Source organism: Microtus pennsylvanicus, chromosome 21, assembly GCF_037038515.1.
Source record: "Microtus pennsylvanicus isolate mMicPen1 chromosome 21, mMicPen1.hap1, whole genome shotgun sequence".
Lineage (NCBI taxonomy): Eukaryota > Metazoa > Chordata > Mammalia > Rodentia > Cricetidae > Microtus > Microtus pennsylvanicus.
Genome location: NC_134599.1, coordinates 26,947,521 through 26,974,857, shown reverse-complemented (window position 1 = coordinate 26,974,857; position 27,337 = coordinate 26,947,521). Strand labels below are relative to the sequence as shown.

General features: G+C 41.7%; 1 protein-coding gene and 1 pseudogene across 1 annotated transcript in view; both read right to left on the bottom strand.

Moving 5' to 3' along the window:
• Qpct (glutaminyl-peptide cyclotransferase) overlaps positions 1–6,182 on the bottom strand; it is a 29,120-nt gene extending 22,938 nt beyond the window's left edge. Inside the window, exon 1 of the mRNA XM_075955517.1 lies at positions 5,935–6,182. Within this exon, the coding sequence (XP_075811632.1) occupies positions 5,935–6,054 (120 nt within the window). The 5' untranslated portion in view covers positions 6,055–6,182. The remainder of the gene's footprint in view (positions 1–5,934) is intronic.
• Positions 6,183–9,291: 3,109 nt separating this feature from the next.
• On the bottom strand, positions 9,292–10,244 carry LOC142839267 (glyceraldehyde-3-phosphate dehydrogenase-like; annotated as a pseudogene).
• Between the last annotated feature and the right edge of the window lie 17,093 nt (positions 10,245–27,337).

Below are 27,337 nucleotides of genomic sequence, written 5' to 3'. Positions count from 1 at the left end.
TCACAGTGACAAATAAGAACTCCATGTCAAACTCTGTTTCCTGGACCAGTGAGAAGTCTTAGTGGCTAAAGGGGTCTGCTGCCAAGTCTGATGACCCGAGTCCAACTCCCAGATTCTATACTGTAGGAGAGAACTGATTCCAGCCATGTCCTTTGACATTTCCTCCACATCACATAAATAAATGATTAGACATTCTTATTCACACCCCTATTTCTATTCATTATCTATCGCTCCACCTTTTTGCACTCATTACAGATGGTTGTGAGCCACCATATGGGTGCTGGGAATTGAACTCTGGACCTTTGGAAGAGCAGCCAGTGCTCTTAACTGCTGAGCATCCACCCTAGAGCCAACCAAATCACTGTGACCAGAGTTCTTCAATTCATGTCCACAGTGAAAAGAAATCAAAGTTATGTTTAATTACATGCTTCATAGACGCTTAAAAAAATCTCAAAAGATGTAAGAAAAGCAAGAATAAAATAAATATCCCTCCAGCATCTCTATATTGGTTCCTTCTCACATTGGTGTGGCACAATACCAAACAAAACAATTTAAGAAATGAAGGGTTCCATTTCCTCAGTTTGAAGGCCTTTGATGCATAGAAAGCATGGTGCCAGGAGCACATGAAACAGAAGGTCACAGTATAGCCACAGTCAGGAAGGAGAGGGAGGTAAACATTGTTAGTTAGTTAGTTAGTTAGTTAGTTAGTTAGTTAGTTAGTTTGTTTGTTTGTTTGTTTGAGACAGGGTTTCTCTGTGTAGCCCTAGCTGTCTGTCCTAGAACTTGCTGTGTTGGCCTTGAACTCACAAAGATCCACCTGCCTCTGCCTCCTGAGTGCTGGGTACTTTGCTTGTTTTTATCTTTTCGTCCAGTCTAGGACTCTAGTGTGTGGAATGGTACTACCCACTCTGAGGAAATGTCTTCCCACCTCAGTTAGCCCAATCTAGGAAGTCCCTGACAGACAGGCACGGAGATTTGTCTTCCGGGTGCTCCTACATCCTGTCGAATTGAGGCTCCATGTTTAAGCATCACACCCTTGAACTGCAAAAGAAGATGCTGTGTCTGAAAGCAGAATGACAACTCTTAGTAGCCGATAGTGAGTTCAGCAGACAGACCCGTGGATGCTCCTGAACAGAAACTTTCAATTACTCTCTTGCTCTTCAACCTCCTGAGCTAAACCACAAAAAATGGTTGAGTTTATAAGTGTGTTTCAATATAGAGACTCTTCCCCCTTCTTTCTGGGAGCAGAAGCATCTGCAAAATCACAGAAATAACAAACTTCCTCACTCTTGGAGAACACTGAAAGCAAAACAACCACAGTCAGTTATGCAGGTCCCTTGATTCACCAAAAGCTCCTGCAGGAAAGCATATGGTTCACACATGCTAAACAGCACCCCTTCAACTAACATTCTCAACCTTTGGGGCTTGAACAACCTTTTCACAGGGGTTGCCTAAGACCATCAGAAAGCACAGATACTTACAATATGATTCATAATAGTAGCAAAAATACAGTTATGAAGTTAAAATAACAAAAATAATTTCTATGGTTGGGGGCCACCACGACATGAGGAACTGTATTAAAAGGTCGCAACCTTGGGAAGGTTGAGGACCACTGAACTAAAGGAATCTTAGTCTGAAAATTCACTAGCTACAAAAACTTGTTTCATTACATAATTTGGACAGGCGGCCTAGCTTGTGAGGTGGCTCACGCCTTTAATCCCAGCACTCGGAAGGCAGAGGCAGGCAGATCTCTGTGAGTTCGAGACCAGCCTGGTCTACAGAGCTAGTTTGGACAGGCTCCAAAGCCACAGAGAAACCCTGTCTCGAAAAACAAAAAAACAAAAAACCTTGTTTCAAAACAAGAATGAGTAAGAAGACAAAAATGGGAAGAACGGGTAGGCTCGGAGGACAGGGGCTGAACCCAACACAATATTGAAGCTGGGTGTGGAGGTGCACACCTGTGACCCCAGCACTTGAGTGCCAAGGACAGGAGAATCAGTACAAGCTTGAAGCCAGCCTGGTCAACACAGTGAGGTCCAGCCCTATGACAGAGCTTCACAGTGATACTCTGTCCACAAACAAACAAAACAAAACAAAACCGCATTAAACCCAATGGCAAATGTAAACCCCAAGCTTATTCATGGTTTATTTCAACTGAAAGGTACTTTGACAATTTCTATTGGTGCCAACATTTTCAGAGGAACAGGCTCTGTTACAGCCCTGGCCTTGTCTTTTCATCCAGGCAGAAAGGACAGCGAAGTCTGCTCTAGGTGACAAGAATCTTTCAGCTAAAACAAACCTGTGAACCAGAGATCCTGAAACATCTCCCATCTAATCACATGGTCCCAGGCCAGAGAGTTTCATTACATAATTTGGACAGGCGGCCTAGCTTGTGAGAGAGTGGAAGTTCCAAAACACTGAACGTAAGGGGGATCTTTACAGAAAAACAGCCAGTTCAAGCTTCTATCTTTTGTGAGCCTTCCAGACTAAACGTTTGCTACCTGTACGTTCCACTCGGCCAGCACTTGGGAAACGTGTGGGAGCAACAGGCAGTAGAAACACAGGGGAAAGGAGCTGGAAACTGACCAAGATACTGCTTTTTTTGCCCAGTGGGAACAGGCTTGCTTCTTAAAATCAGAACAGCAAGGAAACTGAGGGGCCAATCCCAGCTGCTCATTTAACAGTTATGTCTAAGAAAGGCAGCTGAACATGTAAAACGGACGCCGTGACTCTTACCCACCAGACAGATTCCTAGATGAGAGTTGGCTTTCTCATCTACTAACACCCAGGTCCTCGCTGGCCTCTCTCTCTCTGCCTTGAAGTCTCCTGCTTCCAGACAAGTCACAGGGATGGAAAAGTGGATGGGTGGAGAACTGAGAGGATGGGGAAGGGGAAACCCTAAGGACTTGAAGAATGAGATGCGGTCCAAAAGCGCATACAATGCTGTAGAGAACAGCTAACAGTTTCTGACAGCCTACTTACGTTCTCATCTCCGCTCTATTGATAGAGATTTGCGAGCAACCTCAACGTTCAAGGTGAAGAATTACCAACTGATGATGGTTTCGCAATCTATGCTTTCAGCAAATTTGATCAGCTTCAGTAAGATTCAGGGCATGCTATCAATCATATTAAACTGTATGTATAATACAATATGAAGCAAAAATACTTATGTATATTTATTTTTAAAATGTATTGAGCTTTAAGGTAAGACAGCCACTGTTCTGTTGTGCACGCTCATTCTATCCTTATAATAACCTGAAATGTAACCATTGTCACTCGTCCCTATAAATATACATCTGTGTGCGTGTCTGTGTGCGTGTGCGCGTGCACACACATAGAGGGGCAATAAAACACGTGAAAGATTAAAAGGAACTGTCTAAAGAATGAAAATGTTTGTTTCCTTTTTAGAATACTCTTTTTTTGTATTTTTGGAGATTTTTAGAATGAGTACATGTTACATTCACAACCGGGACACTTCAAGTGAAGCTGCACCCATTAGTTCGTTGAACTCAACATTCCTCTTAAAACACAGGAAGCTTTTCAATAGCCGGCAGCTCTCGTCTAAAGGAGAATTAATTTGATGAGATTATCCTTCAAACAATTAAACCAAAAGAACGGATCTGTAGTAAAGAACCAGGGCTGGCGTGGGGGAGGGTAGAATATGGGAACAGTCCTTCTAGATATACACCAACCTTCAGCCTCACAGTGACTTTAAAACTGGAGGAGGGAGGTCAAGGAACCAGAATCTAGGGGTGGGGGAAGAAACAATGCCCCAAACACGCTTCCTGATTCAAAATGCCAATGAGGGTCTTCTTGGCCCAGAGAGATAAAAATAGGGTTCAGGTTAGGATTAAGAAAGTTCTTTCTCTGTCCTCCAAACTACACATCAGCGCACGCACACACACACACACACACACACACACACACACACACACACACTGTTCCTTGGTCAGCCAATATTTGTCTACCTTTAAAAAGAAAGAGTAAGAAGAAACAGATAGAAGAGAGCTTAAGCCAAATTCTAGCTCCTTAATTCACTAGTTTACTAATCCTGTTTCCTGGTCTCTAAATGGAGATAAACTCACTCTTCCACAGGGTACTGTGAAATTCAAGTGAGGTGGTTTTATATATCTGACTAAGGGACCTACATGTCAATACCCTTCAATATACATACATTGGCGGACCCAGCTGGGAGTGTAATCATCTGTAAGGTTTCTAGGCTTCAAACCATTAAATCATGCTTCTAAACACAGCCATAAAGCAGGGTTGATCTGCTTTTGCCCATTAGATGCCACTAAAAGAGACACACCTTTATTTCCAAACAAAGGCAATGGATTTCAAAACCGATGCTTTCGCTATCACACTTCTCCTGTGGGCAGGCCTGTGCATCAAGAGCTCACCTACCGCATCTGATTAAACCAGCCAGGCATCATAAAAGGCAGGAAGGCGTGTGTATCTCAGTGTGGACTGATTCACCTCCCGGGCTACGAAGTAGAGCTGGCTGCCCAGCAGACTTTTATGAAAAGAAGCAGGAGGGGCTATTCACTGAGAAATGTCGTGGCTGACTGTCACTTTTGTGCCCTTTGAGAGCGTTTGCTTTCCCAGGGAAACAGTCCTGAGAGGCTTCTTAAAATAAAGGAAACAAAAATTCACATGGCAGAAGACATTTCTCCAGAGTTAAATTCTCCTTAGTTTGAAACATTTTAAGAATCACAGAATCTTCTCCCACCTAGAAACACCCCTGCCTACTACAGGTGCCCACAGACAGGCCCTGGGTGTGGCTCTGCTCCTTCCAACCATATATCTCACCCATTTCGAGTTCTCTTAAAGACACCTTGGCCTGATGCCATATTCTAGTTTGAATATCCCCTCCCAGTGCTTGACCTCCCAGGTGCTCCAAAACAGTGGAGAAGAGGATTTGCTCATCCGCTTGTGAGTGCCTTGGAGGCCTTTTGGGAAGGAAACTGTTTTCCTCATCCTGTAGTGACAGGAGTCAGCTTTTCTCACAGTGCTAGGCTCCCTCCGGGGGTGAATGGGGGTCTGTTGGGAGCCCTGAAGTGAAGCTCGCTGAAACTGAGCTCACCTCAAGTGGGCCGTTCATACACATGTGCGTGAGGCTACCCGCGAATGAGCATTTCAGAGGGTCTGAAACACTGAAAGCTTTCTGTCATTGAGGAATGTCGTCCAAAGTTCAGATCCCAGACGGCTGCTGTCCTTAGTTTCTTTAGAGGCATACCATTTTATTCACAAACCATCAACATTGGCACAGCCCTTAGCAATTTGGTGATTTCAAAACTGTTGAGCAAGAAAAGGAAGCAATTGTGAATCTATTTTCTTCATGCAAAGCGACTTGGCAAATCATTTTTATTCTGAATTCCTTAAAAATGAGATTTCCACAACTCAATTCATGTATCTGAAAACACCCAGCGCCTCTTTTAAATTTAAATATCTTAACAATACCTTGGCGCTGAGTCCACAAGGAAACTCAGTCCCCACACAGAGCATCCTTGAATGTACTAGTTGGGGATTCGCAGGCACACCCCTAGAGTAGTCTAGGCACTCAGGAGCTCCCGGAGCGCGGGGATCGCTGTTCTCCAGGGTCGCGAGTGGGAGGTGGTGCCCCGATGCCCCTGTTCTTGCACAGCCAGCGAGACACACTTCCTGTGCCTATCAACACCCCCATTAGAACGATGCGAAAGGGAGGCGGGTGACATCACCAGCCCCCAGGCGTCTCCAGCGCAGCCCCGAGCCTAGTCCTGGCGCCGAGGCTTGGGAAAGAGAGCGCTGTCTCTCTGGTGCTGGGGTGGGGGCTGGACGCCTGGGCAGGGGGACAGCATCCCTGACCTGCCTCTGGCTAGTCCAGGAGGAAGTGGCCCAGTCCCGGGTCTTGGCACCAAGAGCCATTCAAGTACAGCACGCCGCAGCGGCCCTCACCTTCTCCTGCGTCCAGGCAGCGGTGCCAGGACTCCCACTCCCGGCTGTCAGGGACAGGACTGCCGCCAGAAGCAGCAGGTGGAGAGTGCCCACGACGCGCCAGCCGTCGCTGCCTGCCATCTCTGCAAGAGTGTGTGGACGCGGATTCCCCTGGCGGCCCGCGGTCACGAGCCCGGGAGCGCGCCTCGGTTGCCTTCCCCCTTCTCCACCCGTGAGTTGACTGTGCCCGCCTCCCCATCGCCTCCGGTGGCCTCCCGCTGAGCCGAGCCAGCAGAAGCCAGCAGCCCTCCTACCCACCAGCCCCCCCCCCGCCAGGAGCCAGCAAGCCAGGGGACTGGGATGCCCTGGGTGACAGGAGCTTCCGAATCCAAGAAACAAAGAAAGCCACTTCCTTATCTTGGAGAGGATGAAAGAAAGGAAGGAAGGAGGAGAGTGGAAAAACCCTTTCTGTGATTCCCAACGCCATAAGAGGGAGTAATAAAAAGGAAACGGGTTTAACAGACGTGGGGGCTGCAAGTGAGTTTGGGCACCTCTTTATGATTGAAACCCGGACCGAGTCAGTATTTGAGCAATGCTCTGTACCAGGCACCGGTCCAGTTCCTTCTAGGCGCTCGTATCTGATCTGCTCACCCCATTTGACACTGTGGAAACTGAGACCTCCCTGGAGAAAGCCTGGAGTGGAAGCCCCTAGGAAAAGTGTTTCCTCTCGAAGCTACTGTTTCCATCTTGTGTGTCTTTTCTCGCAAAGAGTAAACGGTCCTTTAAAAGGCAGACCACCTTATCCCCAAAATGACAAGTAAGGTTGAAGTAATTACTGAAATATAAGAGATTTAAGATATAGTAACTCTGAAGGTAATTGTTTCTAACGACTGTCTCCAAAAGAAAAGGCATAAGTCAAATTTTAGGTGGTCCTCTACTTCCACAGATTCTACATAGGGCATTCAACTAACCACAAATCCAAACAATGGGAGTTGGAAGGTTGGGTTTTTTGTTTGTTTCTGTATTTTGTATTTCCCAGACAAGGTTTCTCTGTGTTACAGCTCTGACTGTTCTGGAACTCACTTCGTTGACCAGGCTGGCTTCAAGCTTGCAGAGATCCGCCTGCCTCTTCCTCCTGGGTGCTGGGATTAAAGGCATGCACCGCTGGTGGCCCAGCAAATCATAGGAGTTTGTATCTATGCTGTATGTGAACAGCCTCCCCCAGATACCTCAAAGAATACAATACTTATTTGCATGGCATTAACTGTTACAAGCAAGTAACAGTTAAGATGATTTAAAGTCTATGAAAGGATTCCGTTTTATATGCAAATATTATGCTATTAGGTTACAAGGGATTGCACATTTGTGGATTACGCTATATAGAGAGTAATAAAGAAACAATCTCCTGTGGGTCCTGGGGAGGGTTTTTTCTGCTTCATAAGCCACTATTATCCAAGTAATCCTGTCTTAAAAATAAAAACAAACAAAAAACCTGACTGACTATGGTTTCAGTGTAGAGCACATGTGTTCAGTACCCAACACAGCATCAGGGGTCAACCAGGGCTGGGAGGGTAGCTTAGTGGACGAATACTTTGTACCCAGGCTTCAATTCTCAGCACTGCAGAAAAGAAAAGTAGAGGTGGAGCGGGGTGTATTTTGTCTGTAAGCTAAGTGGGGTGGGGAGGAGTGGAGTGTGTTTTGTCTGTGAGTTTCTGGCCTGAAGTGTGAGGGTGGTTTCTTCTTCCACAGTGAGGAGAAGAGTTTCTCCTGTCTCAAGATGGCTTCGAACTACACAGAGCTCCTAGGGAAACCAGAACAAAGGCATGAGAAAGTATTTCCTAGGGATCAAAGTTGATGGTAATGAAATCTGTCAGAAGAACACACATACACACACAGAGATGCATACACATGCACACTGGCACGCACATGCACACACACAATCTTTCTTGGCTGCAGGGTGTTTTTAAGAAGAGAGAACACACTGTCCTGCTGCTGTCTGGAGCTGAAAGGGATGACAGAATGGAGGTGTCTCTTTGCTAGTCTACAAAATTGCTATAACTATATTCCAGTCTAGGGTTTGAGTGGCAGTTTAAATATGCAGGTCTAATTAATGGCAGGTAGTTTCCTTGGGACATCCAGGGACAGTTCTCATACTTAAACCACTTTCAAAGCTTCTTTTGGTTCAGTATTGAGAGCAAACCACTATCAACAGTTCCGTGTATACTTCCTCTCCGTGACTAGCCAACCTTGGGTTTCCTGAATGGTTACGGAATGAAGAACCTATCTTGCTTGCCTTATTGACTTTTTATATTTTCACAATATGAATCCTTTGAGACAGAGAAGGTACAAATGCCAAGCCTATATGAAAGAGAATGTGACCCACAATAGCATGCTAAGTAAAAGCCATTCAAAAATAAAACTGTGCAATTGCTTAAGCTAAAATGTTAACACATCACTTAGCAATGGTTCCTTCTCCCTAGAGTTCTCTGATTTGGGTTATATTTTTCAGTAAAGTGTTCTTGCAGTTTGGCATCCACAGGAAGCAGACTCTGAAGCAGTTTGGAAAGTGGAATGTGTTTAGGGAGTGTCCTTGGGACAAACCTTCCTGGGAGGAACGGGAGAGGGCAAAGGGAGAAGTTGACAAGAAAGTAGGATGCTGGCACCATTAGGGAGACACAGAGCAGAAATAGCAGCCATGGTTGCCCTGCGATCGACCAAATGTTTGGGGCTTTATCTCCCCACCTCAGTGGAGGGAATTCTGCAAGAGGCTCTGCTGCCAAGAAAGCTGCAGCCAGCAGCACTCCCAACAGCTGGAACAGTCCTTCCAGAAGGGAGATCTAAGCAGTGCATGTCTACACAGCCCAAGGTACTCAAGTGCATTGGGAGCAAATGTTGGAATTTGTACACACTTTAGATATTTCATGTGGTGACTGACTTTGATCAATTGTGAGTTTTCACTCATTGAAAAACTTTCCTTAGAACCTCCCACCAATCTACAAATCCCTATCTTCCTCAGGTGAAGTTTATTGATGGTATTCAGGAGAGTAGGGCTCCCTAAGCACCCCCCTTTTCTCCTGGAGATCTGGGATGGAAACAGTGAGAGGAAATGTTCATTGGGACTGGGACTCCTCAGCAACTGAGGGCCTCTCTCTTCTTCTCTGTTCTTTTTTTTTTTAAGATTTATTTATTATGTATGTCTGAATGTATACCTAAACACCAGAAGAGGGCACCAGATCTCATTATAGATGGTTGTGGACCACCATGTGGTTGCTGGGACTTCAACTCAGGACCTCTGGAAGAGCAGCCAGCTCTTAAGCTCTGAGCCATCTCCAGCTCCCTTCTTCTCTGTTCTTGTTGGAGTGGGTGGTTCAGGGCTTCTTACTCCTGGGAAATCATGCCGGCCATGAGGTCCACCAACCTGTTGCTGTAGCCATATTCATTGTCATATCAGGGCTTTACCAGCCCCAGCCACAAAGGTGGAAGAGTGGGGACCACTATTAAAGTATAGCGGAAAAAGGAGACAACCTGGCCCTCAGTGTTGCCCAGGATGCCCTTGAAAGGTGGGCCCTCTGATGCCTGCTTCACCACCTTGATGTCTTCATCCTTGGCAGCTTTCTCCAAACAGCATGTCATGTCCACAATGGACACATTAGGGAAAGGCACATGGAAAGCCATGCCAGTGAGTTTCCTGTTCGGACTTGGATGGCACTGCCCACAGTTTGGCAGTCAGTGGATGCAGGAATGATCTTCTGGGCAACTCCAGAGCCATCATGCCACAGTTTCCCAGAGGGGTCATCCAAACTCTTCTGGGTGGTCTCATGGACTATGGTCATGAGTCCCTTCATGATGCCAAAATTGTCATGGGTGACCTTGGTTGGTGGATGGGGTGCTAAGTTGTTGGCGGGGCAGAAGGCAATGCTGATAATCTTGAATGAATTGGTATTCTTCTTGTGGTTCACATCCATCACAAACATGGGGCCATCAGCAGAAGGGGCATAGATGATGACCCTTTTGGCTCTACCCTTCAAGTGGATCCTGCCCTTCTCTAAGGTAATAGAGACAACACCATTATCCTTATCTGACATTGATGGAATCTCACTCCTGGCAAAAGAAGATGGTCTTCCTGTTGATGACAAGTTTCCTGTTCTCAGCCTTGTCTGTGCTGTGCATCTTGCGGTAGGTGCAATCTTACAAGAACATACAGACTATGTAGTTGAGACCAATGGAGGGGTTACTGATGGCAACAGCATCCACTTTGCAAGAGCTGAAGGCAGTCCTGGTGACCAGGCACCCGATATGGCCCAATCATTCACTCCTACATTCACAATCATGTGTCTGGGAGGAGTCTGACATTGCGCAAGAAGATTGGGATGGAGGGTAGGGAAGCAGAGAGCCTCTCTTGATTCTCACTCATTCTACCATTTATCCTTCATTCTAGAACCTTCTGGAAGTTCTTGATATTTGCTTTTTTTTTTCTCTTGGTTGAAACCTTCCTGTTTCCAAACTCTTCCCATGGAAAATAGCTAGTAAGCTTTACATTTTAAGCATTGAAGATGATGTACATAACGAAACCTTGTCCTTAAAAAAAGAAATAAAAATATGCAAATATTTAAATATATATAAATAAAAATGAAAAGAGGTCATATTTTTTAACTATGGAGCACAGAGTAAAAAATGTAAGAGGGAGGAAAAAACAAATGAAAAATAGCTGGTATCACTTCAGGATTCACCAATAGAGCCTAAAAGATGGCTCAGTGGTTAAGAGTGGTCTCTCTGCAAGCATGAGGACCAGAGATTGAATCCCAGCTACCTCATAACATCCAGGTACCCACAAGCATCTTAATCTACCTCTGAGGGAGTGGAGTCAGGAGGATTATTGGAGTTTGTTCAGAGAGAGAGAGAATTACTCAGGTGAGAAGTAGAGCGTCATAGAGGAAGACAGTACTCACCCTCTTCAAGCTTCCACATACACACACACACACACACACACACACACACACAAACACACACACACACACACATACAAACACACACACACACACACTCACTCAAATAAATAAGCAAAAAAAAAAATTCAATTTCATTCCCTCCACTGCTCCATGTGGCCAGTCTAATTTTAACCATAAAGAGAAAGGATGGATTTCAATGAATTTTCTCTTTGGTACTTCTGCTTTATCTTCCATTCCGTTAGTTTCTGTTCTGATCTTTATTGTTCCCTATGGGTTTGACTTTGGTATTCCTCCCTTTCTAGTTCTGTTGTGGACAGCCTCAGCTAAGCCAGTAACTTAGAACATTCACTTTTCACACAGGAAGCCTTTAATTACTATAATTCCCCCTTAAATGCTGCTTGATGACATTCCATGAGTGTGACTACAGTGACCTTTTCTTTCCATCCAATTCAAACACTTCACAGTTTGCTCTGATATATTCCTCTATACAATGCATGTATGTGTCTATGCCCCGTGTGTGCAGGTGTCCACGAAAGCCAGGAGAGGAGGTCAAGTGTCCTGAAGCTACAGTTACAGGTGAGCATCCCTACGTTGGTGCTGGCAACCAAACACTCGTCCTCTGGGAAAGCAGAAAGCCCTCTTAAAACCACCGAGGCATCTTTCCAAACTCCTACCCCTGCATTCTGTAAGTTATGTTATTCAAATGTCAAACAGTGGAAGATTTTTCTTACTGGTTTTTATTGATCTCATATTTAATTCCATCATAGTCAGAGACTGTATAGATTGGTGGAGTTTTTTATTTTTATTTTTTAGTTTTGAGGGATGTTTCATGTCTAAGAATTAAAGCTGTCTTTGTAAATGTTCCTTATGTGGGTAAAAAGAATGGTGTATTCTAGTATTCCTGGAAGAGCTCTAGTGGTGCGATCGAGGTCATGAAGGCTGATAAAAGTGCTGCCCAAATCTATACAATAGCCGGCCCTTTGTCTACTTATTCCACTGATTACTCAAAAAATAGTGTTGGGACTTCTAATTTCGATTGTAGATGTATCTGTTTTTTTTCCTTTTAGCTTTATAATTTTTATACTATTCATTTCTAAGTTTGTCTAGTAAGTATATAATGTTTATATACAAGAATAATATCCTTTTAAAAATTATCCCTTTATCAGGGCTGGAGAGATGGCTCAGGGGTTAAGAGCACTGCTCTTCCAAAGGACCCAGATTCAACTTCCAGCACCCACATGGCCTGTCTGTAACTCTCTGCAACTCCAGTTTCAGGGGATCTAACACCCTCACACAGACATACATGCAGGAAAAACACAAATGTACCTAAAATAAAAATAAATTATTAAAAAAATATCTATTTTCATTATGAAATGACTATAATTGGTAATATTTTTGCTCTGAAGTCTATTTTCCTCAAATACTAATACTCAAAGGTTTTTTTGATGAATGTTCATATGGTGTATTTTCCCATCTTTATACTTCCTTCTGCAAACAAATTTTTGTAGAAGCACAAATTCTTTTTAAAAACATTTTATTACATAGGCTGGAGAAATGGTTCAGAAATTAAGAGCACTGGTTGCTCTTCTAGAGGACACAGGTTTGATTCCCAGCATCCACAAGGCTGCTAACAACCATCAGTAATGCCAGTCCTAGGAGAGCTGATGCCTTCTCCTGGCCTCTGTGAGAACCGGGCATGAATGTAGTGCAGGCAAAAAGAATGTACATATTAAATAAAATAAAATAAAATTTTATTACATTTATTTTATTGGGAGGCATATCATGTTGCTTGTGTGGTGGTCAAAGGATATCTGCTGGGATCAGTTCTTTCCTTCCACTACAGACTAAAGTCAACAGATTTGCAACTAGCACCCATATCTACTGGGTTTTTGTTTTGTTGTTGTTTTTTTGTTTTGTTTTTGCTTTTTGAGACAGGGTTTCTCCGTGTAGTCCTGGCTGTCCTAAAACTCACTCTGTAGACCAGGCTGGTCTTGAACAGAAAAAATACCTGTCTGCTGTCTGCCTCCTCCTCCTGGGGCAGTGATGAAAGGTGTGCACCACCACCTGGCCCACTGAGCCATCTAATCCAACCTGTTTTTACATTAAAAATGAACTGACTATAGACAGCATACAGGTAAGCCTTACTCTTTTATACAATTGAACTATAGATGTCTTTTTAAAGAGGTGTTTATATTTAGTGTGGTTATTGATACAACCATATCTAGATATGCTACTTTACTACTTATTTTTTATGTGTTCTATCTGGTTTTTGTTCATTTTTATCACTTTTATAGTTGCCATGATTTACTGACTTTTAAAGAATACCTTGTTTTAATTCTTTGTGTTTTCACTTACCTAACTACAACTCTTACCTAGCTACAACTCAGGGTTTTTTGTATGTGTTTTAGGGTTGTTGGGATGTTTTGGTTGAAGTTTGTATATGTGTGTTTGTCTTGAGATTGATAGTACACATTTTTACTGCATCAAAATCTTAAAGACTCATTTATAGGATTATGTGTGGACCACAACAGACTTCTATTGTTCCTTCCTTGGGTCTTTGTATTATTTTAGTCATGTTAGGGAACCCACAGTGGATTGTCTTTTCACTAAGCAATGGCTTTTAAAGAGAGTGTTAAAATGAGTAAGTCCCAGTCTCTTAGAAACATATGAACAATTTCAGGTTTTCTTTTTTTCTTTGTATAGAAATATAGGGTCATCTGGTACAGTTTTCTTCACACCTGAAATATATCTTTACTATTTTGTGTGTTTTAGGTATGGTATAGATTGGTTCTCTCTGTCTCCATATGCTGCAAAGGTCTTTTTTATCATCATTTATTTTTAGTTATTTTCTCTGAGTATAAGATCTATGTTAAATCTTTAGTGATTTAAATATGTCATCTTGATGGTTTTACTTCTGAGAAGTCTGCTATCATCCTTATCTTTTTGCTTCTGTATATAATGTTTTTTAAAAACATCATTCTGCTTTTCTGGTTTTCTTTTTTTATAATGTTGATGCTGCTGCTACTGGTGGTAGTGATTCTTTTTACTTTATTTATATTATTGTTGTGACAGGGTCTTGCTACGTAGATCTGATTGTCCTGGAACCCTGGAATTCTCTGTAAACCAGGTTAGCCTTGAATTCCTGGAAACTGTATCGGCCTCCTGAGTTCTGGAATTAAAGGGCAGATACGCACCACCATTCCCAGCTTATAATACTCTCTTTTTTAAACAGATACTTTTAAATTATGCATGTGTATGTTTGTGTGTCTGCTTGCGTGTGTGTACAGGAGCACACACAGATGCCCAAGGAAGTCAGAAGAGGGCATTAGAGGTACCCTGGCACCTTGTGTGGGTGCTGGGAACCTAACTCCAGAGCCCTGGATGAGCAAGCAATAAGCACTCTTAACCACTGAGACATCTCTCAAGCCCCACGATCTTCTTCTTAATCACGAGCTTTATATTTAATTGTGTAATTCATTAGTAGAATTTTCTTTATGCTCTTGTGCTTCGGATATACTGGGTTTCTTTGGTCAAGGGGTTTTAAGTTTTCATAAAGCTTGGAAGTTTTTAGCTATAGCCTCTTTAAATATATCTGGTCTCTCACTGTTCCTGTACATATTACACACTTTGGGATCTCTGGCTGCACATGTAGTTCATCTGTTTAAAGTTTTCCAATGGGTTGTTGGGTGCTATTTGCTATTTGTTGCTGTTGTTATTGGTTTTTCTCTCTTTCACTTTTATTTAATTTTTCTTCAAGTTCACCACTCTTTTCTTTTGCAGTATTTAATCTGCTCTTAGTCTCATTAATGGTCTTTCATCTCAGACATTCCTTTACATGATTGGTTTAGAGCCTAAAGATACCATTATGTCTTTCCTCAGATGTCCACATATTTTCTTCTGCCTTCATGGCTAGATGGAATCTAGTTATAAGAACTGTTTATCCTCATCTGATCATTAGCATCTTTTCCTATCGATAGTTTTCTCTCCTTATTATGATTTGAATATGCCTATTCCTTTGCATATCTAGTAATTTTAATGGCTTTTAGACATAGTAAATTTTAATGTTTTAATGCTGGGAATTGATTTTGTACTTCTTTGAGTAGTCTTCGTCCTTGATGTGAAACACGGTTGATTAGGATGAAACATTTCGGTCCCTTGGAGAACTGTTTTTAACTTTTGCTAGCCAATAGGAGCGCAGGCAGCAACCTAGGACCAATTTGATCCCCTACTAGGGCAACGCTCTCTTCAACATTCTAACTCGATCTTTGTTTCCCCACTGAGGTTTTCTCACTGAGCGGCAGGACCGTTTCTGACTCCATCCTCAGGACTTGTTCCTCCCGCTCCACTTCGTAATTCTTCCTCCTGCTTTGAGCGGTGTCTTGGTATGTACTGTTAGTCAGCATTCAGCTGAACCCTTGCAGGAAAAAAATCCTCTTTGCTGGCTTCCATGAGGCTCTCTCTTCTCCCAAACTTCCTCCTGCAGCTCTAATCGCGTTCCCATGTGCTTTCCATTTGGCTCTCCATTTAGAACCCCCAACTGCACTGTCTCCTGGACCGGGAAAGCACCAGGCTCATCCCACTTCATTCGGTTTTCCCTAGCACTTCCCTATGCTTGTCTTCTGGTATGTAAGCGTCATTTCTGGGCAGAACTTTTCCAGGTGAGATGCTAAATGCAGTCATATCCTGTCTGGAAGCATCGGTGTGCTCCCTTCTTAGATGCTGCCTGACAAACGGGAAGTACAGTACAGCGTTTCTGGTACACACCGAAGGGCAATTGTTATCTCAGGAGAAAGCAGTCGTGCCAGCGTTTGAGATGCATTGTGAACTATTTGGTTTTTTATGAAATACCACTTTCTAATTGAAAGCACATGACTGATAAATTAGGAGTAGTCACATTTGGACGCTTGGTAGGCACCTATTTTAAAATTAATAACCGGCACCCCTACCCTTAAGGACAATGGCTGACAGTCTTTGTTGCCAATGATAACATTGGATTTTTCAAGGAAAAAATGTAATTTGGAGAGTTTTTCTTTTGTTTCTACCACCATAACCTTAATAATTTTCTTTTGACTAGTGATTTTTCCCTGATGAAATCAGTGATTTTTAAAAGTTTAATTATAATATAATTATAATATAAAATGTTCAACATTTGGAATGTTTGTATATAATTCAGAGAATCAATATTTAACAGATTCCCAATCAACATGTTATAAAATCACAAAGAAAAGATACACTCAAAGTAAATGAGGCCAGGAGGTTTCACCTCTAACAGAGTAAGGAAGTTTACCCATTTGGTTTGAGATTCTAAATGGCAACTGACTCTTGGACCATGTTTGTGAAATTTCAGTTGACTAATGAAGGTTTTCAATAGTTATCTGAAAACTATATTAAAATTCTCCCCTCTTCTTTCTATACATCTATGTGGAGCCAAGTTTTCTTTACATACTTCAAGCAATAACAGGTTGAATGTAAATACCAGAATTGAGTTGTCGCCTAAGAAGCTGGACATTAAAGAATTTTTTTAAAAACCAGATTCAACAATGCAGTGCTCTTACAAAAATCTTTTTCTTTTAGAAAATACAGAGGTTTTTTTAATATGAAGATGTGCTATGTAATGAATAATGCCTTCATTATTTTTAAGAAATTCGTAATTAAATATTTATAAGGTACTTGTACTTTTTGATACAACTATTGATAGGCATCATACACATAAACAGAAGCTACTTGTGGTCCTCCGTAATTGTTATTAATGTTAGGGCTCTTGAGACAAAAATAGTTAAGAACCATTGTTCTCAAAGCTACTTTACTTTGGAGAGAATATATATTAGGCCAACAGTTCTAACTGTACATCCACATTAGAGTTGTTTCTAGTGTGTGGTCTTGGCATGGGCTTGTCTAAAAGTTCCCCTGGTGATTCTAACCTGCAGCCAAGACTAAGAAGCGCTGGCATTGAGCCACGTGCTTTGAGAAACACATTAGCAAAAACCCTATCACATTAATATTAACACTAGAAATCATAGGGCATAGTAATTCTTTAGTAAGGTCCCGAGGGTGAAACTAAAAAGATTGGGAATGGGCCATTCATAGACAAATTATGAAATTAACAATTTAGATTTGAAATTCCTGGGACACTTAGCCTCTCCATTGCCCTACCTTTTGGGGACCCTGCTCAAATCTCAAGCATGCCTCCCTTTGTTCCTTTAATAGGCAAGGAGAATCAAAGGAGCCCACATCATATCTCTGCCCAAACCTGTCAACCATGGTTTTCAGTAATGAAAAGGAAATTCAAATATTTCCTCCTGAAGTCCAGTCAGTCTTGTGCTGTTCCTCAGAAATTTAAGGAATCCAGGTTTCAAGTCAATCTTTCCAACGCCACTCTCAAGATCAGAGGTCAGGTCAAGATCGAAACTGAAGTCAGGACAACAGGCTCTTCCCTGCTTTTCTGGTGTCCTCTCTTCCCAAACCCTTAGAACAACATCCAGTTTTCTCTCAAAGAAGGGGAGAGTCAGACTCCAGAATCTGCCATTCCTTTGTTTCTGTTTTGAGACGGTCTCACCCTGCAGTCCTAACTAACTGACCTGGAACTTGTAATACAAGCCAGGCTGGTCGATGTGTGTTCTTGCTCACCAGGACCCATCCTTGTCTGGGCTTCGTTCTCATCATATAATATGACCTGACAAGTTGTTGGAACTATGTGGAATCTCTTTCCAGGAGGCGAGATACCCTCTAGCTGGTGCCTTTACCTTCTCCCATCATAAGATTCCCAGGGAAATTTCCATTTCTTTGGGATCCATTGTTTCAATAATCTGAGACCTTGAGAGACTCTCTTCAGAATATCTTCATTTCTGCCAGGGCAGCTGTGATTCCCCACTTCCTGTTTTAGCAACTTTGCGTTGATGTGAAAGATGTCTATGTCTGGTACAAACCTAATGAATGCAAGGAGGGACCAACGTAATCCCTCTAGTAGTGCCAGATAGCCGTGCATAAGAACCGTTTTCCAACGGTTCTTGGCTTTTCGTTACTTTTGGAAAAACAAAAACATACGATTCTGTCTCACTGGTTTGATATGGGATCTCACTATGACGCCTAGATTGGCCTCAAACTTAAAATCCCCCTGTTTCAGTTTCCCAGTTGCCTAGATTTCAGGCAAGCACTTCCATGGTAAGCATGACTTTTTGCTCTGAGAACTTCTCCTATGTCTCTGAACAATATCCTCTGGTGTACTCGGCAGATCGGCCGTCTGCTGGTTTGTTCTCCACTGTCCTATGAGTCCAGGAAAAGATTTGTCCTGGTTGGTTTGATTTTATCCCACATTGTGGGGGGTGTGGGGAGTAAGTGACAGATGTCAGGTAGTTAGTGCCAATATGCCATTTAGTCTCAATTTAAGTAACTTTATAGAAGCAGCTCTTAGGTCAAACATACTTGAACTACATTCGGTTTGTCCTGTGGGTAATGTCCTAGCATCTCAGAAATGGTGTTTAGGCTCCTTTCTCAGACGCTGTACTTCGAGGGACAGACCTTCTTGAGAAATCCAAAACAAAGTCCAACCTCATTTCTCTGCTTCTCAAGTAGAGATAAGAGCAGCTGAGTTGAAGTAGAAAGACAGAAAAATGTCGTTGGAACCAAATGACTTCTATCTTTTCTTCTCCACCCATAGTCTGCTCACTGTGAGGGGTAGAAGCCCCCACACCCCACAAATGTGTCTTTGCTCCTTCATGGTCATCATTTTGTTATTGTGCTAGCTAATTTTGTGTCAACTTGACACAAGTTGAAGTTATCTGAGAGGAGGGAACCACAGTTGAGAAACTGACCCGTAAATCAGGCTGTAAGCAAACCTGTAGGGCCTTTTCTTCATGAGTGATTAATGTGGCCCTATTGGGATGGAGGTCCTAGGCTCCATAAGAAAGAAGGCTGAGCCACTACATCAGCTCCTGCCTCCAGGTTCCTGCCCTGTTTGAGTTTCTGCCTAATTTCCTTTCAGTGTTGAACTGTATGAAAACGTGAGCGAAATAGACCCTTTCCTCCATAGGCTGTTTTTGACTATAATGTTTCCTCACAGCCATAGTAACCCTAAGCAAGTCAGAAATTGGTACCAGGAGTGGGGTGTTGCTATGAAAGCCTGAACATGTTATTTTGGAAAGAATTGTGAAAGGAAGGACATCTGAACTTTGGGCTAAAAAAGCCATTAAGTGTTGAGAGGTAAACGGGCTGTTCTGTAGGAGCTGGAAAAGAATAATATTGAGAAGAATGTGTATGGTGGAGGCTTTCATTGTGAAGTTTCAGGAGGAAGTTTGAGAGTTAAAGACTCTGTCAGGGCCTTTGGTATTATAAATTAAGAATCTGTAGCTGGTTCTGGTCAGCTGGGGCTGAAGAATTGGCTGTGACTAAGAAGAGACCAGGAGCACTGATGTGAAACCTTTGCTTTATTAGGACAACTGATGTTGGTTAGGTAGGGTTGGGAAATTAGCAGTGAGTAAGAAGAGACCAGCACCATTGAGGGGAAATCTTCTGGGAAGTAATTCTTCCAAGGCAGCCCACAGGAGCTGGGTTCCAGAGGTGGTCAAGGGAGTACCTTTACTGGCAGCCAAACTTGAGCTTGTGTAAGAACCCCCCAGGTGGCACTAGTTTTGAAGGACAAAGAGGTCATGAGAACAGAGGAACGAGCAGGAGAGGCCATTGGTGAAGGTACAACCTCGGTAGCAGTTGGAACTCCATCACTGAAGGTGCCATAGAAAGAAGATGAGGCTTGGCACCATGAAGAGAATCCAGAAGAGGCTTCTGGTGAAAGCACTGCCCCGTTGCTGCAGAAAACCTCAGGATTTTTGAGATGCCAGTACCATGGGACTACAGCCAAGGATAGCAGAAGCCATGAACAGGCCTGAACCCAAGAGACAAGTCATCTGTGCTGTGGTAAGCCCTCTGGAGGAGTGCAGAAGATTGTAAGTGAAACCCAGACATTGAACACAGAGTTATTTATACTGCTAGAGTTAGTTTTGCTTTGTTCAGGTTATAATTGTGACCTGGTTTTTCTCTCTTGGAATAAGACAGTATTTGTTTTGATTTTACAGGGATCCACAGTTGAGAGACTTTGAACTTTCAAAAAGATTTTGAAGCTTTAAAGAAACTTTGGATTTTTAAGGAGATTCTTGAATTTTTAAAGAGACTGGACTTTTAAAGTGTTTGAAATTTTTAGTATGTTTTATATTGTGGTCTTTATTAATGTGAGATCTTGGGGATTAAAAAAAGAGAAAGATCATTGTTGAATAGAGCTGTGTTGGTGTTTTGAGCTGAAGAGTGGTGAGTTCTTGAAGTTGGGGGGGTCACATTGGGTAGCAAGTGAGGACTGACCTCTCATCTTCAATAAACAATTAAAAGAGCCAAAGGAGAAGAGGAAGAAAGAAAGGAGGAGGAGGCTCTACTCAAGGTGGCCACACTGGGATGCGGGACAGAAAGATCAAGAGACACTCCCTCCCCCACTTTCATGGGTACCCATATGTCCTTCTTCAAGGAATATCTATTTTTAAAAGTTGTATTTAAGATGCAAGTTTAAGTCTCGAAGTTGCTAACGAAAGACGAGGAAATACTCTAAAATCATTTTCCAGAGGGCCCCGGAAGAGAAGGCTAAGAAAGTCAACAGATGCTAGGAGTGTTGTTAGTTGAGCAACGAGGGCTTAGCACCGAACCCTCAGTTCCACCAAGAACAACACAAATAAATAAAAATGACACAAACCACAGAAATAGTAACAGACTTTAAAAATAACGCCCGTTATTCCATATATAGCTATTACGACCAATACCAGCAGGAAGTGGCAACATAATACCTTAACTCAAATTCTGCCTTTAAGCCACATAGGTTCACATGTATACTATGTGTTTAATTATGTCTAGACTTGGTTCAAATTTAGACTAACTTCATGCCATTTTGTTTTATTTATATATCTCTAAACATTAGTAAAGTCTTTTGAGTGTTTTTGCAATTCTAAAACAGCATGGGTAGTGCCCATAAAATTTGTTGAAGTCTATAGTTTATTTTACAATATTCGTTTTATAAATTAGATGAACTAATCCATTTTCAGTTTTAATGTTTGAAAAAGCATTTCAACAAGCTGATCATCAACCAGAGTATACCTAAATTTCTGCCCCCCCCTGAAAAAGAAGCTTAAATTCCAGCAAACAATTTTAGCAAGACTAATCCCCTTCTGTTACTGCCAAGGCTTGATCTTTCAGGTTGTCACTTAGTAAGTTAGACACCTATTGCTGAGAACATTGCAGTTTCAACTCAGAGATCTGGACAAAGCAAAATAGTTTGAGGAGCCGGGGGGGGGGGGGGCGGAGGGGACAGAGACAACCGGATCTCTGTGAGTTCCAGACCAGCCTGGTTCCATAGTGAGTTCTAGGACAGTCAGAGATACATAGTAATATCCTGTCTCAAAAAAAAAAAAAAACTAAAGTGTTTGACTGATTGTTTTTTACAATCTATGTGTTTATTTTGTCATACAAAAATCTGTATTACAAATTAGGAGGAAACAAAGCAGTAATTTTTTTTGTTTTTGTTTTGTTTCTCTAGACAGGCTTTTTCAGTGTAGCTTTGGAACCTGTTCTGTAACCTACGCTGTAGACTAGGGTGGCCTCAAACTCACAGAGATCGGCCTGCCTCTGCCTCCAGAGTACTGGGAATAAAGAAGTGCGAAACCAATGCTTGCCACAAAGTAGCAATTTTATAAAGAAAAGTGGAAGGAAATTTCATGAGTAAAAAGGAGCAGCCACACCAGGACTGGACATCTTCATTCTATGTTGAGACAAAGTGGTCTCCTTTCAATATTGCTTTTAGAATAGAGAAAAATAACATCAATCAAAGCATCTTGGGGAGAACTTCTCAAGTAAGAAGTCTTGCTTCACAAGAATGAGGCCCTAAGTTCAATCCCCAACACCCACATAAACAGTCAGGCATGGCTTCGAGAACCCCAGTGCAATGGAGGGTGGAGAAAGGAGGACCTGGCTTTCAGTTAACTCCATGCACATTGAGAGACTGTGTCAAGGAAACAAGGCAGAGAATGATGTAACAGGACACCCGACCTCTTCTGGCCTCTACATGCAGGCATGCAAATATAACACACACACACACACACACACAGGTGATATTAAGAAAAGAAAATAAGGCAATGTCACAGACAGAAAATGGATGCCATTCTGAGTACGCTATATATAGGATGCAGTAAAAGCTATTATTCAAGATTTTTACAGGCTGAAGATATGAAGGAAACACAGAATAGTAGATAAGTAACATGATTACTCACATTTCTGTGGGTTATTACAGGTGTTTATCAAATAGAACAGTTAGTATGAAGTATTATTAATGTATAGTGGATGCATAACTTTACCATGAAAGTAGAGTTGTATGACCCTTAGAGACAAGAAAACATTCTAAGAAGTATAGAAGTTTGTGATTTCATCACTGTACAAACATTAGATTTCACAAATGTAGTTAGTACTACAAAGTACACATGTAAGTTTTTATTTTATGATTTATTGTTATTTTATGTGCATTGGTGCTCTGCCTGCATGTGTATCTATGCGAGAGGGTCTGATCCCCTGGAACTGGACATACATAAAGACAGTTTGAGTTGCCATGTGGGTGCTGGGAATTGAACCCAGGTCGTCTGGAAGAGCAGCCAGTGCTCTTAACCACTGAGCCATCTCTACAGTTCCCCCACATGTAAGTTTATACACATGGTGTGTTTAGTGTGGCATATAGCTCCTAGGGCCAGCCATGTTGAACAAAACAAACAGAACACTCAATCAAACACAATAGAGATAAAGAGATACTGTATCTATGAGATGCATGAGGTTGCCACCAACAAAACAATAGCATTTACAGTAAGATCTTAAAAAATACAAGTAGAAGCATTACACTCTAAAATAACAAACAATATAGAGGGTGCTAGAAATACAGCTCAGGGGTTTGCACTTAGCATTCCCGAGTTTTTGGGTTCAATCCTCATCACCAATGGACTGCTAAACAAGTAAACAGATAAATGGTATGGTGGATACACATGCAGTAACACAGAGCTTACTGTTATTATTTAGCACACTAGTCAGTATTATGCCCTCTATATAATTATATATGGTTTATTTTTATGCAACTGTCATTATTTAGTATACTAGTCAGTATTATGATCTCTCTATAATTATATATGGTTTACTTTTATGCAACTGGCAACACAGGTTTGCTTACATCAGCATGGTTACAAATACATGAGATGAACTTCTCTCCCAATTTCTATTCCCTTATTTTGCTTTCTACTTATATTTTTTATGCTCTTCTCTGTGTTAAAGATTTGTCCATATCCCAGCCAATGGACTTCCACAGGAGCTATTTTCCCTCTCAATCAAATGCCTTTCATAAATGTTGGAGATGCACCAGTGGCTCTTGAAAATGTTCAGTGAATCAATAAATCAAAGAGTATAAACTCTCAAGGGGAACAAAACCAAATAAGCTAAATTAAGATCAACTTGTCTTCAGCTAAGTCAGCCACCAACATTAAAGGAACCAGGGCAGTTTAACATCGAGTTATGTAGTCAGAAGCATGTTTGGAGACACTTGGGAGTTTTTAAATTTGAGGAGTCATAGTCAGGGTATAAGTTATAGTAAAATATTCAAGTCACTGCAGTGTAACTATAATTAAAAAAAAACAATGGAGTTACTTAGTTATCTACTCAGTGGTTTTATAGTACACCCAAACACTGTCATCTAGTAGCATAGAAAACAACAGTTCTGGTCACTTGAGGATAGCAGTAGGAATTTCCCTTGATGAAGCAGAAAGGAAGTCCTTCTACAGGCAGATTCCTGTGCCGTTTTAGCTGTTTATTGTCTTTTTAATTGACACCCACAGAATCAAGTTCAGCAACTTGTTTCTCTGAGGAGACATAGACATAGATATTGAAAGATAGATATTCTTTATCATATACATACGCATATATATCTTCTCTTTAACATGAATAATACTGGAATCATAAGCAATACTTATTGCGCATTTTCTGAGAGCTGGCCAATAAAATATGCTTTCTGTGCATTAATATGATTAATCCTCGTGACAACTTATAGGGTAGAGACAACAATCACGGTGGACAGCCACGTGGTTGTGGGATACATACCAAGGCAAACTAATCACATGTGCACTGCTTTCTTCAGCCAGGTTCTCACAAGAATCCTATGATGTATAAAATTATTACCCCCTCATTTTGGGGAAAGATTAATTCTTCATGAGATAAAAGAGCACCAAGTTCCCAAATGGTAGAGCTTAGACTGCCATGCAAAGTCTCACCCCAGCTCCTTTTTTCTAATTAGCAAATTCCAAGTTGTTTCCGTGTGGTGAAAGAGCCCAGGTGTCTTTGTTTTTGTCAACCCAGATGTGGTGATGTCTGTAAGACCTTTCTTCTTTTCTGTTGGGCTATAGTTAGTTGACACTATTTCAAAACCAGAGTCTTAAATTAAACCTCAGTACTCTACAGCCTGAGGGAACTTGATGTTAAATCCATTTTTAAGAAATTCATAAGCATTTACACATTATCTTCTCTTTCTTGAGGAAAACCACAAAGACAAACAGAAATCACTGGGGTGGACAAATTTTTTTTCCCAATTATCTAAGTATTGATCAGTAAGAAAAACAATAGAGAACCTAGGTGAAACGTATGTGATTATCTCTCTTCAGTTATTAAATTTCTTAGTCTTCCTCTGTCAAATGATCATCTTTTTTACTAAATGCTCTTCTAAATATATACATTATATTATCAATGTTATATAAAAATTAAGTGAAAACACATATAAAGCTAATAAATAATGGAAATAAAGAGGCTATGTAGGATAAACAAAAATGTTTTCTATACAAAGAATGACTGTATCTGAGTCAGGGCTGTATTAATTTGGACCTAGTTAGAGGACAGTAGGGAACTGTTGAGGAGTTTATCATGTGATATTTTAGGACTATTAGTTAACCAAATCATGACAATGAAAAAAGTTTGACAATTCAATACAAAATTACTAAGCCCTTGGAACTGGTTCAGGTCAAATACCAAAAGAGGCAGGTGGATTTCTGAGTTTGGGGCCTGGTCTACATAGTGAGTTCCAGGACAGCCAGAGCTATGTAGAAAGACCCCCATCTCAAAAACAAACAAAAAATTTACAAGACCTTGTGCTAGGTAATGAATGAATAAAAATAAGAGATGTTTTCCCACAAGTTCAGGAGAGGACAGGGCAGAGAGAACCCAGGAGGATCTGTCCACAGTAAAGACACAAAGAAGTGTGGTAAGTGACCCAAGAGTTGTCTATTAAGAGTGATCAGAATACAGGATAATTACAGCTTGCAAAACCAGAGATGATGACAGATGGAACCCTCATGAATGTGTTACCAAGAATGTAACAGTTCGAGCTAGTCTAGGAGAGACCAATTAAAAGTCTATTAGAGTAACCTAGACTGAAATTGTGGCTACGGTAACTGACAGAATCAGGCAGGACGCTGTGAGATCGTAACTAGCGTGTCCCCGCTGATGAAGAGTCCACAGCACCCTTCCCCCATAATCATTTTACTAACTCTCCGGTGACACTTAAGTGGTGTACAAATTTCTCAGTTGTGTTCTAAGGTCATGGAAAAAAGACACAAACACAAAGTGAGTTTTCAGTAACCCACAGTCCATAAATTAAACCCAAGTGAAGTGGTTTTTGTTTTTCTTTTAATGATAACTCCCTCTAGTGGGTCCTCAGCAAATCGTGTTTTTCTGCATTTAAGATTTTAAAGCAGGGAGCACTGCTCCCTCAAGTCACAGCCATGCTGACCCTCTGAACTAGTATTAGATGAGAGGTGTAAATGATTATGTCATTAAGGACATGAGGGGGCACTTTAGATTTACAGATCTAGCCAAAGAAGGGGACGATTACAAGCTCCTTGTTTCATTTTTAAAAACAAACAAACAAACAAACAAACAAAAACAATTACTGAGACGTCTTTAACATTCAGAGTCTATGTTCTCTTAGGGCCATGAACATTGCTCTTGAAAATCATCCTTCCCCATCTCTTAGAACAGGAAGAGAATGTGTGAAAAAAACTGGTTTGTGTCCAACAAAGATAAACTTTCAGGTACAAAGTCAGTCTTAGCCTCAAACGACCTGTTGAAAGACTTAACTAGAGAAAGCAATTAAGAAGCAAAACGGAGAGACTGCAGCTCAATGAAATATTTCTATGTAAAGTACATGTTTTCACATAAACACTTCGGTCTCCACAGAGCAGCAGTTTAATTCTTGGAGAAAGTTACTCCAGCGGAAAGTAACTGTTTCTTTAAGGACCACAACAGAACATCAGGAGTGTGATGAAACTGGGTGCAAACTGCTCCCATGAGATTCTGGGAATCTTGCTGGGAGAAGATTTTCCCCGGCTAGACTAAAGCATCTGTTGGGAAGTAGAAAGAGAAAAGGGCACAGATGGGCAAGGGAACGCTTAAAAAGAAGGTACCCTTGAATGAATCTGCTTTTCATCTTAAAGTAAGAGAACAGCAGAACATCTTTAAACAGTTACATGCGCGTACACACACACACACACACACACACACACACACACACACACACAAAGCATTTTGATCGTATCACATCCCATCACCTCCTCATCTGAACCCTTTCTTCTTCTGAACTGGGGCCTTTCATGTCTCTTTGCGCCCCACTGAGTTTAAATAGAGTCGCTTGCATGAGTTTGAGTGAAGCTTTAAGTTCAAAGATGTAATCAGACTGATTTAGGTGCTGGTGGATGTTGGCAGCTTCCAGTTCCAGAGCGACGTCAGAAGCGTGCTCCTACCCCTTGTCCCCCAGGAGAAAAGCATTATACACATTTTTATTTTCAACATCTCGCTGCCTAAGAGGGATGGGGATGTAGCTAGTCGCACAGTCAGTACTTTAGCTCATTGCTGACCTTATGGGTGTCAGCAGTGGGTTCAGTCTCCACTTCTATCCCAGGGGAGGAAAACGTCTCAGTTAACTTCAAATCCAAGACTATCCATTAATATTGCTGATTGTGTAGCACAATTGGCGGTCCTCTTGGGTTTATTCTCCCTCTGTTCTCAAAAGGGGCCCAGCCCCGGCTTTTTGCATCCAGACACGCTAACTTTACCCCCTCCAACTATATCAATATATTTTACTTTGAAGGGATAAAACGTCAACGTGGGCAAACTATGTAGCTTTTGTGACAATGATTGTCAACTGCACAGATGTTTCTCTCGCATCAAGTATTTATAATATAACGCACAGGGTCTTCTCCCCTCCGATCTTTATGTGGCTGCCACCCGGGTCCCCCACTTGCCCTACGTTCATTTTCACGCAGGTGGAAGTCTAGGTTCTGTGACTGTCGACTGAACTTTTGGTAGCTAGGGCCACATGCAGTGTAAAGATGAACAAGAGGAAACACAAGGCACTTGAGTGCAAGTAGCGTCTC